Source organism: Castor canadensis, chromosome 1, assembly GCF_047511655.1.
Source record: "Castor canadensis chromosome 1, mCasCan1.hap1v2, whole genome shotgun sequence".
Lineage (NCBI taxonomy): Eukaryota > Metazoa > Chordata > Mammalia > Rodentia > Castoridae > Castor > Castor canadensis.
In genome coordinates this window covers 20,485,845-20,502,189 of record NC_133386.1, presented here as the reverse complement: position 1 = coordinate 20,502,189, position 16,345 = coordinate 20,485,845, and the positions used below count along the sequence as shown (strand labels likewise).

The 16,345-nt window shown below is 37.5% G+C and overlaps 1 protein-coding gene across 8 annotated transcripts in view; it reads left to right on the top strand.

The window, feature by feature from the left end:
• Utrn (utrophin) overlaps positions 1–16,037 on the top strand; it is a 521,188-nt gene extending 505,151 nt beyond the window's left edge. For all 8 annotated transcript variants that reach the window (XM_074072723.1, XM_074072717.1, XM_074072708.1 and 5 more), the window contains 6 exons: positions 742–900; positions 1,255–1,495; positions 4,314–4,422; positions 5,423–5,515; positions 11,278–11,300; positions 14,017–16,037. In XM_074072723.1, coding sequence (XP_073928824.1) covers positions 742–900; positions 1,255–1,495; positions 4,314–4,422; positions 5,423–5,515; positions 11,278–11,300; positions 14,017–14,025 — 634 coding nt within the window. In that variant the 3' untranslated portion in view covers positions 14,026–16,037. The remainder of the gene's footprint in view (positions 1–741; positions 901–1,254; positions 1,496–4,313; positions 4,423–5,422; positions 5,516–11,277; positions 11,301–14,016) is intronic.
• Positions 16,038–16,345: the final 308 nt, after the last annotated feature.

The following is a 16,345-nucleotide window of genomic DNA, read 5'->3' as shown; positions in this document are numbered from 1 at the left end:
TGATGGGATCTGCCCACTGAAAAACATTTCCTCCTCATAAACACATCTACTTTGTGTACTTCATGATGCTTCTGCTTTGGTCAGTTCTTAATCCCATTATGGATATGACTAGTTCATTAGACAAGTAGTTAATGAGTGGGAGCACTGTGGTGAATTAGTTGTAGTTAATGTTTTAATGAAGAATGACAGATCCTAAAAATTACCCTCTCACGATATCAAGTAAAATACCTATAGATATTTTGAAATATCTTCAATTACATTTGTGCTGAGTTATTTAAATAAAAGAATGTAAGTATTATAAACCCCATCCCGTGAATTGTAAAACATTTCAACTTTGTTTACAGCCAAGTGCTAAAGACAAAGAGGTCAGCATATTTTTGCTCAGTGGTCTTTAAATCTACTCTTTAGGTATTCAATGAGTGATTTTTGCCTATAATGTCTTTTATATTACTTGCTTTATATTAACTATTTAAGCCTTATATTAACTAATTAGCCTTATTTATATTAACTGCTGTGCTTTAATTTGCTCCCTCTGCTGCATAAAATGTGTCTTCTGAGGTTGGTAAGAAATAGCTGGTAGACTACAACATGCGTAAAATGTTGGTATACATCAAACACATGCACTGTTGGATGAGTATCTTGCTGGAGTTTTAAAAGGGAGGTCACAGAGACACTGAGCTGTGTCCAGAGCCCTCACGGTCTAGACATGAACCTCTGTGTCCACCGCCTTTGTCTCACTAGGGAGGACGAACATGCCCTTATCCAACAGTACTGCCAGACACTCGGTGGGGAGTCCCCTGTGAGCCAGCCTCAGAGTCCAGCTCAGATCCTGAAGTCTGTGGAAAGGGAAGAACGAGGAGAACTGGAACGCATCATTGCTGACTTGGAGGAAGAACAGAGGTATGCTAGACCTGAAAGAAGGAAATATGTCACCCTTGGTCCCATGTGAAGGTCCACGTGGCCCTTCCCTATCCTCTTTTCCTACCTAAGATATCACAGTGGAGTTAATGTTTTAGAGGACATTAGATGCTGAGATGTGAGCTGCAGGCCCAGCAATATGTGGGTTCGTTAATGATACCTATTAGCATTCTTGCCGGAAGTCACAGATTTCTTCCTGCTTGCTCCTCTTACTGTTAGCATGTGTTTTTACGTAAGAGGAAATATTAGCAAAAGCTAAATTTAGAGCTCATAAGACAGTTTGGGAGAGAAGACAGTGCCCACAACAGTGATTCCATTTTTCCCTTTCTGTATTAGAAATTTGCAGATGGAGTATGAGCAACTGAAGGAGCAACATCTGAGAAGAGGGCTCCCAGTCGCTTCACCTCCAGACTCAGTGGTATCTCCTCATCACTCGTCTGAGGATTCAGAACTCATAGCAGAAGCAAAACTCCTTCGGCAGCACAAAGGTCGGCTGGAGGCAAGGATGCAGATTTTAGAAGATCACAATAAACAACTGGAGTCACAGCTGCACCGCCTTCGACAGCTGCTGGAACAGGTAGGCTGCCATCACACCTCCCAGAGGCTTGGGCCTGTGTCAGTAAAAGTCCACCAGTCCACCTTCAGTCTTTCACTTCCACAGTTAATTTGACTGACTTAGAAGTCCCTTTTTCCATGGATGTATTACATCCTCATTGGCACAAAAAAATCTGTTTCCCTATCAACAGTGGACTTTCTCATTCTACTTTAGCACTGAAATCTATCTCCACTCAGAATAATTGGATAGAAAAGATCCTATGACATACAACTTCCTGCTTCTTCCAGTGAACCAGAAACAGGACACTCCAAAGTCACTGTTTCCTATTTTCATAAAATTAACAGATGAGTATTAATTTGCTACTGTTATTTCCTAACATGTTTTTTGGCATTTGCCTGTTAACTCTCTTGACAATAGGAAATAAAATTTACATTGTGATGAAAACAGATGTGTATGATGAATGCTAAATAGCACTTACCTTAGTAGCAAAATGCATCTCTTGTTTTCTACTTTTTTCCCTCTTCCTCTCACTCCGTCCCTTCCCCCTGAATCCCTTCTTTTCTTTCCTTTCTTCTTTCTCTTCTTCCTTCCTTTCTTATTCCCTTCTTTTTTCTTTTCTCTTACTTTTCTCTCTTAATGCTGATCAGACTCTACAAAATTGAATTTATATTTCATCAGTGGGTAAGGTCTTACAGTTTTGAGAAACACTGTTCTTTGGTTTATAAATAAGCATCAGGCTCAGTTCCTGCCTTTCTGAGGCTGCAGTCTTTTTAAAGACCACAGTAAGAGAGTATGGTGTATGAAGACACAACCGTAGAGTAAGTATTTAGCCCGAACGTATAGAATCACAGCACAAAACTGCAATGAAGAAGCCTTTATAGCAGGTGTATATAGGGTAGAATCCCAGCAAAAGGGCCAGGAACTGCTCACTTAAAGAATCCATAATGTCCACACTCGTGTCATTGCTTGCCTTTTTCTTCAGCCTGTGCAGTGTGGAGCCCTTGCAATGTTACAGCACTGCCTTTTTCCAGAAATGATTTGCTGAATCAAAGCAGAAACAACTTTCTGTCCAGTGCTTTGCTCCAGTTTAAAAAAATCATCTTGTCACAGTTGCTGTCAGCGTCTTTTTTAACTTTTCAGAATTGTTCAAAACATTATAATTTCTTCATTACCTGAATGAACTTTTCTCTGTATTTATCATTGTTTCAAGAATTTGTGTGACACTGCTTTGTGGAAGGCTTGCTTCAGGGCTTCCAAATTCTGCATCGTTAGAAAAATGATAGTTCCCCAAGAGTGACTCAAGAACTGGTTTTTTTTTTTTTTTTTTTTTTAATTGTTGTTGTGCAGGGTAGAGGTACTTGTGGCATTTACAAATGTTCTTACAATATATCATATTTGAATTCACCCCCTCCACCATTTTCCTTTATCCCCCTCCCCCCAATCCCCGAATAGTTTCAACAGGTATCACTTTACCATTTACATACATGTGTACACAGTATTTGCACCATATTCACCTTCCCGTGTCCTTTCCCCACCTCCTCCCTGACCCACCAGTTACCCTCCACCCTGCCCCCCACCATGCCCCGTGCCAAGGACCTGGCTTTCAGACCTCAGAATGTTTCTTATATCAGTGATACATTGGAAAAATTACATTGCTAACACAGTGAATTTGAAGTTGTGAATGGTGCCTGAATAAGGGGTGAGTTTTCTTTTGTAGTCCCTTGCTTAGCATATGAAGTGTTAGTATTAATGACGTAGTGCATACATAGATTCACTGCAGAAGGAAGTGGTGCCTGAAATCTTTATTTGCCATAGCTTGTTGATACTCTTAGGGGAGCTAAAGGCGCTTGTGTTCACCCTTACCTCCTCCTACTCCCTCCATCCCATTAGGCAGAGCTGCCTAATGGCTCACGTGCTTTCAGAGTTGCACAGTAATGTTTTTGGAGATAACTGATATCTAAATGGCTCTCAGTATCCCAGACAGTGGAGCTCTTATCTCTTCTTAACGATTTAGCATGACTGCCAGAAGTAGATGAAAAATTTAACTCTGATAGTATAAACAGGCAAAACTACCAGACTTCAACTAATAAGATTTAATGAAAAATCTACATTAAAAATTTGTAATTTCTGCATTCCCTATACAATCAATCCCTCTTTCCAATTTGATTATATACTTGTCAACATATCCATCACCATTTCAGAGATTTGTGCAGGAGCGCATTTACAAAGTGTTTGCTAGCTGTCAGACTGCAAATCACTTTAGAAATACTCATTGATCACTCCCGTCACAAAATCCTATGAAACAGGCACTATTTCTACTACACCCGTTTTGTACATAAAGAATTAGTGGCACACAAGGTTGTATCATTTGCCCAGAATTACACCACTTCTGAGTGACAGAGTTGGAGCTTGAACTCAAACAACTGAATCCAAAAATCATATTCATCACCACCCTCTCCAATACATTTGATAAATTTACCCTTTTAGAAGCCTAGTGCTAATTTTTGAAAGATGAATGCAGCATGTTTCCAAATTCATTTGATTGTTATAAAAATAATTTTTAAAAATTAAGAGGTGAAAATGACATCAATCAATAAATCTTGCAGTATAACTGAGCTCTTCAAGGTGCCTAATGGGGAGGGTAAGACTACTTGGTATTCAAGAGAAGTCCTAATGTCCCAACCCAAAGGATGCTGAGATTGTATTTGACGTTTCCTGAAGGTCAAGAACTCTATGGGTTTAATTATCCATGGTGTAGGAAGGAAAGCCGAAAAGGAGCTGTTTTCTATCCTGATTATTCTAATCCTTTCTCTGCTTTAACCTCTGCATGTGATTTCAGCCTGAATCCGATTCCCGAATCAATGGTGTCTCTCCGTGGGCTTCACCACAGCATTCTGCACTGAACTACTCCCTTGATCCGGATCCAAGCCCACAGTTCCACCAGGCAGGTCAGTGTCCTCAAGGTACAGCTGCTGTGCCCAGTCTGCTTTGTACTTGCCATTTATTTCTCATTTTATTAGCATTTTGACACATGGACCTGAAATTAATGTGGATTAATTTTAACAGTATCAAAAATGCAACATTTAGCTATCATATGCTTATGTGTCTGAAATTTTCACATTTGTACATGTTGAAAAGTTAATACCAAAGAACATTATTCCAAACATTGTGGTTTTCTCTGCCCAGGACCAAGTGTATGTATACTTTATCTATCTTGGTGCCTGTGGGCCTTGCCCCAACTTCCTTCTGAAGCAGAGGTACCCAGCCATCACTGGTCACAGTAGGGAGCTGTCACCCCTGTTAGGGAGGACTCTTTAGAACTTAGGAAAGACATTTTTATTATCAATAAAATTCTACTGAAGACCATACTATAACCAAATTAATTTATTGGCAGAATATCCTTTGGTACCCTAATCAGAAGAAAAATTAAAATATTAATGTCAGTTTAATATTTTCTTAGATAATTATTGTGACGATTATAGGGAAAAAAAAACACAGCAGGGTGAAAAAGTATCTTACAACATACTTTTACTTTTGTGGCAGGATAAGCTAGTCTATTCTCAAAGCTCCAAAAAGAATTAAGAAGATTGGTAGAATATTTTCCTTTTGTAGAAAAATACTTGAAATCCAAAATAGATTTCCAAGCAAGACTTTGAAATGCAATGACTGTGTTACTTATGTTTCAACCTTATATTTCCCCTTGTTGTGTGGATTCCTTCTGTACAACATCTGATAGACTTTTGACTATATAAAAATAGATTGCCAGGGCTGGGGGTGTGCTATGTTACAGCAAGGCTTTTGCTATTTCCTCTGAAATTGCCCTTTCCAATGACAACTCATGTCCCATCGATTATTTTGAGGCTGGTTGTAGTATTTTCCCCTGAAAGAAGGTTTTTTGATAAAAAGCTGGACATTAAGGTCTGTTGTTCGTTTTCTGTGCTGTCACAGGGACAGAGGACCTGCTGGCCCCACCTCATGACACCAGCACGGACCTCACGGAGGTCATGGAGCAGATCAACAATACATTTCCATCTTGCTGCCGTGAGTAGAACGACCATAACACCACACCATGCACTCTCCTGCCCTTTCTATCTCTCCCTCTTGTAGCCCTTCGTCTTGTTAGTAAGATAACAAAAACCAAGCCAGAAACAGGATTGAGTGTTATTTGAAAACAAGGCAGACTCTGTATATATTGACAAAGAAAACCAAGCTCAACCTGGTCCTGTGGCAGCTGACATGGCAGTCCACTCTTAACAGTTTTCAATATGTCTCTGTGTGATGAAATGGAGGCAAATAAAAGAAACCTGATTTTAACAACAATTATCCTCTTCAATGCAAACTCTTGTAAGAACCTTGTATTCTTTCAAAAAAGAGCTTTTAGTGGCATGATAAAAAAAAAGCATGGAAATTGCTTTTCTCCAGTGATTCCCTCTCTTTTCTTTAGATATTGTCAGCTGTTATCAGATTCTGGTTCAGAAAGAAATTATCTTCAGATTTTCCTCTTTTGGCTGATTTCTTTCTTCATAGAATAAAACAATTATTGTGTAAAAGCCAAATAATTTAAGGCATCACAGATTATGACTCTAGATTTTCCATATGAACAACCAAGAGCCAGAAAAATCACCAAATAAAAATAATCCAAATCCCAGGGGAAATTATATAATGATTCTAATTTATTGATTTCTTTTTTCCAAATGGTTTGTATTTGGCATCTTGCCACCTTGCAATTTCTTGATTTCTGCTGAGCTCTCACCTAAGAGACCTGTGGCTCTGTGGATTCAGGCAGCAGCAGTACACACACACACACATCACTTAATGGCAGTTATATTTTAACTACCCTTTAAAGAATATGAACATTGTACTTTTATCATTTTAGGGTGATGTCCTCTCAAACTGATTGTAAAACTAGGCAGTCACTAAGATTTTACATAAATCCTTTTCTGTCATCTCCTTCAAAAATCCCTTTTTCCTAAATGAGGAAAAAGATACCACATTATAAATGAATAAGACATACCAATTGTCTTTTTTTAAATTCCTTCATTTTACACTACTCAGTTGTCTTTTAAAAAAATGCCATCATTAACAGGATATGCAAACATATATTTAAAATACATTCTTCTCTGAATTTTCAGGAGTATTAGCCTGAGGAGTGTATTATGGTTTCCATACACACATAAATATATGTATTTATATTTGTGTGTTGTTTCTCAGGTTTTTACTTGTAATTTTATTATTCTCCATCTCAGAAATTTGTAGAATCACATTTACTGTGTGTTAGTTCCCACATTTGCTCCAGAAAAAGTATGTGTATGTTTGTGTGTGTGCAAACGCATGTACACACTTACACACTTTTGACTCTACAGCTTCATAAAAACTGAAGGGAGTTGGTCAATGTCTACATGCTAGTACATTGTTGCTTATTTTCTAGGCTGTGTGGACACCAAAGTAGACAAAAAATGTTATATTAATATAATTCAAGATTGAATTGCATTTTATAAGTCAGAGTTTCAAATTAAATTTCCTAAGGAGATTACTTTTTAGTTGTATGTACACCTAAATACATTCATAATAAAAAAGAGTGAATTCTACAAATCAAATTCTGTTTAGAAATTCTTATTTAAATGTTATTGTGGACAATTTCAATTTAAAAATCAGCGGGCAGTGAACTTTGCAATGAATATAAAATGTATACTTTCCATATTAAGACTTTTAGACTACATGATTTTTTTTTTTTACAAATTTCATTTTCTAAACCATGTACTCTTAAATTTTTATCAGGGTATATTCTGATATGTATATTTTTTAAAAGATTGATCTATGCCTTGTTTAAAACAGAATACAATTAAAATGAATTATGATGGGGCAAAAATGAATCTTCAGTAAATATGTTCATTTAATGTTCTGACCCCCCCCTTTATTTTTTTTTTTCATTTTTCTTTTATTATTCATATGTGCATACAAGGATTGGTTCATTTCTCCCCACTGCCCCCACCCCCTCCCTTACCACCCACTCCGCCCCCTCCCTCTCCCCCCCCTTTCCCCCCCCCAATACCCAGCAGAAACTATTTTGCCCTTATTTCTAATCTTGTTGTAGAGAGAGTATAAGCAATAATAGGAAGGAAAAAGAGTTTTTGCTGGTTGAGATAAGGATAGCTATACAGGGCATTGACTCACATTGATTTCCTGTGCGTGGGTGTTACCTTCTAGGTTAATTCTTTTTGATCTAACCTTTTCTCTAGTACCTGGTCCCCTTTTCCTATTGGCCTCAGTTGCCTTGAGGTATCTGCTTTAGTTTCTCTGCGTTACGGGCAACAAATGCTAGCTAGTTTTTTAGGTGTCTTACCTATCCTCACCCCTCCCTTGTGTGCTCTCGCTTTTATCATGTGCTCATAGTCCAATCCCCTTGTTGTGTTTGCCCTTGATCTAATGTCCACATATGAGGGAGAACATACGATTTTTGGTTTTTTGAGCCAGGCTAATCTCACTCAGAATGATGTTCTCCAATTCCATACATTTACCAGTGAATGATAACATTTCGTTCTTCTTCATGGCTGCATAAAATTCCATTGTGTATAGATACCACATTTTCTTAATCCATTCGTCAGTGCTGGGGCATCTTGGCTGTTTCCATAACTTGGCTATTGTGAATAGTGCCGCAATAAACATGGATGTGCAGGTGCCTCTGGAGTAACAGTCTTTTGGGTATATCCCCAAGAGTGGTATTGCTGGATCAAATGGTAGATCGATGTCCAGCTTTTTAAGTAGCCTCCAAATTTTTTTCCAGAGTGGTTGTACTAGTCTACATTCCCACCAACAGTGTAAGAGGGTTCCTTTTTCCCCGCATCCTCGCCAACACCTGTTGTTGGTGGTGTTGCTGATGATGGCTATTCTAACAGGGGTGAGGTGGAATCTTAGCGTGGTTTTAATTTGCATTTCCTTTATTGCTAGAGATGGTGATGACCCCCCCCTTTAAATGAAAATATAAAATTCCTTTTGTCTAGAACTGTTATTAGCTATTTATGTACACTGGCTCCATAAAAGTCTTTATTAGTGGAACCCTCACCACAGAGGCTAAACCTCTTCCTTGTATTGGGGCCTCTTTACCTGGGTCACCTCAGTGTTTAGAGGTAACTGATGGAGACCTGAGGTTCCTTAATGGGAAGCTGGCTCCATGTTTTCCTTACATTTGCACATCTACAAATGTTTGTGATACTTGTTTTCTGCAAATGAGCATTACTAATCATGTGTTATTTTGAAGACTCCAAGTCCTTCTCATGTAGGAAATGATGAATGCGGTAGTTTGGAATCCTGTGAAATGTAGTGTTTTTGTTTTTTTGATGACTGAAGATTATGCCATTAGTTTGAGTTTAGTTTACTCTTTTGGGGATTTATATTCATATTCTCCTTTGATAATATAAAACTCTCCAAGAAAGAGACAGCTTTCCATAAAAAAATAGACTTTAAATGACTGATTTTCAAAATTAAGAGTTATTTACAATTCTGCTTACAGTTATTAAATCTTTTACAAAGTAATACAGAAGCAGTCAGCTCATGGCATAGACTTGATGCCAAATACATATTCTGAATTGAAGAATAAATGAGTGAATAATTATGTTTCTAACTGGAAAGGTTTAGTTGTTGAAGTTTTCCCAGGTAGTACCAGAAGGTTCTGTAGGATTCATTTGCTTTAGTGCTTCTTGTAAGTTGCTCAGCTAGCAAATATTCTAATAAGACTTCACAATTCCCAACACTTAGTAATCACCTTTGGAGAATTTATCTAAACAAACCAGTTGGCATCCTCCGAATGCCACACCAGTCTCTTGAGCCTCTGTAACTAATGAGAACTTTTAAATCACTTGTCACCAACATACAATGAATTGATCTGCATGTTAATCTTGACTTTTGATCCTTTGTGGATTAAAAATTAGCATGGCCACAAATTAATTTCCACTTCTGGCAGTCCTGGAATAAAAATGAAACTCTGTATCCATAAATTCTAATTGCATGAATTACTTACTTCAGCATGACATTTTTAAAAACTGTATCCACATAGTGTTGCATCTAACACTTTAGAATTCTTGCATCTTGAATTAATCTCCCAGTTGATCCTCATAGTATCCTTGAATTATGGCCTTTTAAAATCTTTTTAAAATGATGTTGACTTTCAGAGAAGAGAGGCAGGCATTGCCATCTCTTCCTGGCAAAGAGTTAATGAAGGGAATTTAATTGTGTTGCCAATTAACCAGTATATGTACTAAAATTTCCACTGACTTCTGTAACTGTTTCTTTTTTAGTATAATATATTTTGTCACTTGTTATCAGTTATGTCCTACAAATGTACAGGATACTGGTAAGAAGCTGAGTAATTGTTGCTGACAGACCAACAAGTACTTTTAAATTCATCATTAACCCACCAGCATATTTCCACAGCGAATTGTCCATGTTTGTTAAACTCAAATGACGTTCACCAAAAATTCAAAATCTACTAAAATGCAATGATTTTCCAATTTCCTTTTAAAATACGTTTGTAAGATTCATCCAGGGGAGTACCCATAGCCTTTTGTTTGATGAAAAGTTATAGGGTTAAAAGTATTGATTTGAAGCAAAGTAGATTAGACTTCTGTCTAATATTTGTTATATTTATTACTTACAAGAGAAGTAAAACTAATCTTTAAGGGTGTGTAAACATAACATGTACTTAATAATAATTCAAGTCAGCTATCCCTGGGTTGTAGCTCACATACTAGTGGAAGTTCACTCTTTTTTCTCTGATATAAGTTACACATCTGGTAGGACTAGGCTTGCTGTAGTCTGATTCCTTCCCCAAATACTAGGACTCACACTTTCCTGCTAGACTTCATAGAGATGGCTCTTCTGCTTTCTTCTTCTTCTTTTTTTTTTCAACCTCCTCACAGAGCCGTTGGCACCCTGGGTGGGCGTCTTTCCCCCAACCCTGAGCATAGAAAAATGGGTGATGGAAGGTGGTCAATATGCTAGATGATTAGGGACAGGTCTTATTTGACCAAGGATAGATGTTGCCATGACTGGGGAGTACAGCTTCTCCTTTCTCTCTCTGTGTTGAGTATGATTGTGCAGAGAGAGGGGGATGGAAAAGCAGAGACTTTGAAGAAGGAATTTAGTCGTGGTTGCCTTCACAAAGCCCAGCAGATCAGACTGAACAACCTGGATGAAGGCTAATTAATGTCTCCGGTGCTCTTTATTGGGCCCTTCTGAGGCAGTATTACTACCCGTGTCCACAGGCTGCAAGGAGTAAGCTGGCCCAAGCATACAGCCACCACCTTCCCACAACTTCTTGGCAAGGGTGGCACAAACTAAAGACTTTGTGTTCCCAAGAACCCTTGATCAGACTTTGAATTATTCAGCAAAGTATATAGAATTTACTGGTTCTGATACATAAACCAAATACATGGCACAATTTAAATAGGAAGTTTTGAGATTTTTTTGCAAAGCCAAGTATTCACTGAATGCTTTAGTGCATGTTTATTTGAAAGATCTAGCATATGCTTTACATATTTTTGGTGGGATTTTTATACTTTAAATCACATGGGATATAAGAAACTGACTAGGTGAAAACTATCCTCTGTGAAGGTATTTAGCCAGGGGTTGGGGGAGCCTGGTCCTCATGTTTTTCATGTTAGCATCTATTTACTAGCCTCATGTTTTTCATGTTAGCATCTATTATCCCACCCTGAGTGATACATTCGCATTTTGCATGCATAAAAGCAGAAAGCAACACAGCAACAACAGGGCCTTCAATTGATTTCTTCTGTTTTCTTTTTCAGCAAATGTCCCCAGCAGGCCACAGGTAAGAGTTAACAGCTTGGTTGGCTCAATTGTTGATGATCCCAATTTACAGTAAGCAGATTAGCAACCATTGATTTTAGTCTTACTTCATTTTCCGTGTAAATAAGTCAACTTGCTTGTCATTTAAATGTTAGTTGATTCTGTGTAACAGTTTTTCAATCTGGAGAGGAGTGATTTAGGAGGGGAGTTGTACTCCCAAACCAGATTCTTCTGGATAGCAAAAATACCTGTATTTGATCCTCTTTGTCCTAATGTCATGTTATGCACTATATAAAGTCACATTGGGTAGATCTGGTCAATCGCTTATCTCCCATTGTCTTTTTATGGTAGCTGTCACAGATACTGACTTTAAAAAACTGTCTGATACCACAGTGGTGATACAAAGATTGTTATTTGGAGGGGAAAATTTCAATTTTTCATTTAAAAAATTTGTTGAGATCTGTTAGTAGTTATAGCCTTAAGCCTTCCAGTATTTTCCTTATTAGGAACTCTTAGTATTAATGTGCTTCAGGTCCACATTTTCTTTGGAGAACATTTTCTTCCATGAATGTGTTGATTAGTCTTTTTGAAATGGTGACCGTTTTGATTGCCTTTTTGGCAAGAGGATCTGAAATCTTAGCTAGAAAACAAGGGATTGTGAAGTAGACTAGTGATGCAATGGGGAGAGCTAGGTGTCTTCTGATTGCTTCTGCTGTTTTAGTGAATTGGAAGCCAAGACTTTAGAAGGCAATGAGGTAAGGCAGAAGATGGCAGAGGTGTAAGGAGAGACTGCAGGATGTGCTTGGAGAACAGAGGCACACATTCCCCATTAAAGTGTATCACTTAATGTGCCAGTGATGAATTTAACAGGAGGTCAGCCTTGTGTATAGACCTCTGGCCACATTCAAGTTCATAAGCACAAGCACCAATCAGAGTTGACTGAGTTTTGCATTTAATAATTAAAAAAAACTTGAAGTTATGGTTTCCCACTTAAGTGCAAGTCAAGAGAAGAGGCAAAAAAGTGATTATGGTGATTGAATTGGGACCTTAAGCTCAATGGTGAGAGAAGTGAGGACACATCTGGTATAGGAGGCAAAAAAAGAAAAGAGGCAAGTACCTCTCAATTGCAGTATCAAAGATGGATGTGGTTCTACCCTATCAGAAGCAGGCTGATAAGTTAGAAGTGGTTGTCAGAGGTTGAATGATTGAAATTGAAATGTAGGAGGAGCTGTAAGTGCTGGTAATCATGTATATTTTAGACAAATGATTGAGAAGGGTAGAGGACAGGATCACTAAGAGAGAAACTCAAAGAACTGAGAGATCAGAATGTTGGCAGAGTCAGAGTCATCTCTGTGGGGGATGAAATAACTAAGACTTAAAATAACTTTAAGGTGAATGACATTGAGACATTTGTTTTTCTGTAAGTGAGAGAACGTGACTTAGATGGTTGGCGCATGACTGCATAATGGGCTGTTTAGTCTGATGGTGTGACATGCAAATTAGTATTTTTAGAGAGAAGAGAAAAAAAGCTAACCTGAGTTTCCAAGATGCCTAGAAGAGGATTGTGGGAAAAAGTCACATGCAACTTGAATGGGTTATGGGAGAAGCTGTCTTCAGGGACAGGCACATGTTGATTAGAGAAAGCAGGGCAGGAAGCATTCCAGGAAGAGTTGGATGTGGTTTTTATCTGTGATGGACCACAGGGTCTAAAAGGCACAAGAGAAGGCATAGTGAGGATGGAACATGGGGACACACTAGGGGGTGTGTAGATCTCCATATGGAACAGAATGTGAGGGGGGAAAGGAAAACCAGGAATCTGGAACACACCATCAATGTTCGCTGAATTTTTACTCATGCCAACATGGCAATGAAATGTTCAAAATATAGACACAGGTTTAGTGGAGCATAGGCTTGTAGACAAGAGTGATGTACTTTCTGCTTTCGGTAAAGCTGGAAGGAGCAGAGCCCTGGGTAGCTTTTCCATAGACTGCTTTAGAATCTGTAGTTCCAGAACTTCATGCCAATGTCCTTCATAAATAAAGGGCAAGGACAAGGACAGGGGTGTCTTTGCTGAAGTCCTGAAAGGCCCCTCAGGATTTATGAGGCATGGCCCCATTTGGATGATTTTATTTCAGAGTGATTTAAAAATAAGTATTTCTAAATTCAAAATGCTTTTAAAAGACCTCTGCTTGACCTTCCCTTGGGAAGATTGATTGGATCTAGAGCCTCTTGCCTGGAACATTTAAATTTAATAGAAACCTCTGCAAAACCTTGGATTAGGATTCCTGTCTTCTCTTCCCCCTTTCTTGACCCCAGCTTGACACTGAGAGGTTGGAATTGTCAGGTGTTCCTTTACAGGAGACCTCTCATGGTCCCCCAGGTAGGGACAAGGTGATTGTACCTGCCTTACACACTCACCATTGGTACTTTCCACAGAAAGAGGGAAAGTCCTCTCAATTTTAACTTGGTTTCTAGCCCGAGAAAGAAAGAAAAAAAAAGTCAAGACTTTCTTCTATGTTGGCTGTGGTAATAAAATGGTGACTTCCACATGATAGGGAAGAATCTTATCCCAGGGAACAAAAGTAACAGTTCAGAGGGTATTAGTTCCCTCTGAAGACAGCAAAACAAGGTTTCACTAGTTCTGAAAGATACACTTCTATTTCCTTGAAGAGTTGACAGTCTGCTACCTGTGATGCTTTATGGAAATGTTTTGACAGATCTATTTTCCCTTCCCACAGGCAATGTGAAGTGTTCATCTAGCCAACCAACATTTCCTGTCTCACAGTGTTGCCCTTCTGTGCAAATGCTAATTCCAAGTTCCATTTAATCTGAAACTCCATGGCTCCTTGACACATGTTGTTGAGTATTGACTGTGTGTTCTACTGAGGGAGTAAAACACTGACTATCCAAAGAGAAAAGGATATTTTGTTTTTATAATAACCATATATTATTGTTTTCTTCTTCCCTTTCTATGCAACTGTAAATTAATGAACAGAGAGGTATTTGGAAATGGTTATACATTTGTCACTGATTTGTATAATGTATACAGCTTTGGGAAAGTGGGTGGGGGCTTTCTAATATGATAATGTCTTTTTAATAATGGTGACAAAAATTGCATATGAATTAGAAGACCACTTTACATTTTTACATTCCTTCTGCTGTTCATATTAATCTTGTATAATAATCTCATTTATTTCTTTACCTCTTTTACCATTGCATTTTGGTTATTTATAAGTCATCAACCATATGACCAAGCAGATTCCGTGTACTTGTGTTCATGATTTGCCCAAATGAATAAGTTCATATATTTGAATCAAATATTATATATATATATATATGGATTAAGTGACAGCCCTGAGTATTCTGTTTAACTTTATTTGACATTATATACTTATTTTGTTAGTGACCACTTGGATAACCACAATAAAAATCCTGTGGGCCTAAATGGCATGTCTGTTGGGATTGTTTTCCTTTTTTTTCCTTTCTCTCTATAAGTAGATCTTGATCTCTTTATTTATTTCTTATCCCTATCTATATGATAGAGAAGACTGAATTCTAATAATCTCAAAGATCATTTTCCAAAGGTGGTCCATTTATGCATATTTTCATTTTGACACAGAAACAAAACTTGGTACAATTTTTGTACCAAACAAAACTAGGTACAATCCTAGTCCTCAGGCTTTGATTTTCATTATTAAATGCACATCAGACCTGTTGTCATACCAGAACACATCATCGTCTTTCATTCCCTTTGAAGAGAATTTTATGGTTGTTTTTGGATTTTTAAGTCCCTTATAATTATTAAAACTCCCAGTTGTTTTCTTTCTAAAAGCAGACTCTGATTTAGTGCATGTCTCATTTTACCTTTTGGGTAAGTGGACAGATGTCTTATTACCTTCACTTGGTCAACACATCTAGGAAAGATGTTTATCAAAAGCCTATATGGCTGCTTCTTCAGAAGAATGAAATTAGTGCTTTGATGATTGTACCTCAACCCCTGAGTGCATTCAATTAGGTGTTTAGTTCCATTTGTTACTTAACATTTAATTGATTCATTGTAAACATGTTATTTAATTACCAAATGTAGAGAAACCAAAAATAAAAGTGAAAATAATATGTTTTGATTCAAACATATTAAAACATCAGGATATTTTAACTGTGGGCTCTCTTTCATTTGGATCTGGACAGAAGGAGGCTTAAAGTTAGAAATTGCTATTCTTTTAGGATAGGTTGGGTGGGTTGGGGGGCAAGGGAGTCTATTTGCAGCATAGATATTTTGAGAAGAAAATTGTTTTATATAAGAAGAAAGCCATGACCACCTCTCTACCTCAGACCCATCTTCCTCTGTCGTGTTGGAAATAGCTTTATGCCACTGAAGTTTGCAAAGCCTAGAGTTTTCATCAGGCCATACCATACCCAAGAAAAGTACCTATTTAAGGAAACAAAATTCCCTAAACTCAGAACTCCAAGTTGTAGCTTTGTTGTCTTCCTCGTTCTTACTTTGAAAAGTCATGTATTAATTGTTATTTGCCTGTATTTGTATGCAAACTATTCTCTTTCTGCTGTTTCAATAAAGCTACATAAAACACTACATTGTAACCCTCTAAGTAATAATAAAGGCATATATTACACTAACAACAATGGGAAATAAGTATATTGTTCTTTTGAAATATGTGGTAAAGAACTAATCATAGACTGTCATCTAATCTGGTTACATGTTGTATTTTTCATCCTGAATAAAAGTAATTTTAACACAAAATGACTTTGATATTTTTCAGCTGTGACCAATGGACTCTGTCCTTGAATGTACACGGATGAAAATAAACTAGAGAAAGAGCATATCCTCAAATCTACCTATTTTCTGGAAATTTCTCTCCTACATACTAATCCAGTCATCTTTTGCTCTCATTATCTCTTTCTTATTCTCTTTCTTGTATATAAAATTATATAATTCTGTTTCCTATATAGATTGAAAGTTTATTGATTAGGAAAAATGTTGAATGTCAAGACTATATGCATAAAGTCTGTTAAGTCTTTACTTTTATAATGAGATATTGTTGGTATTTA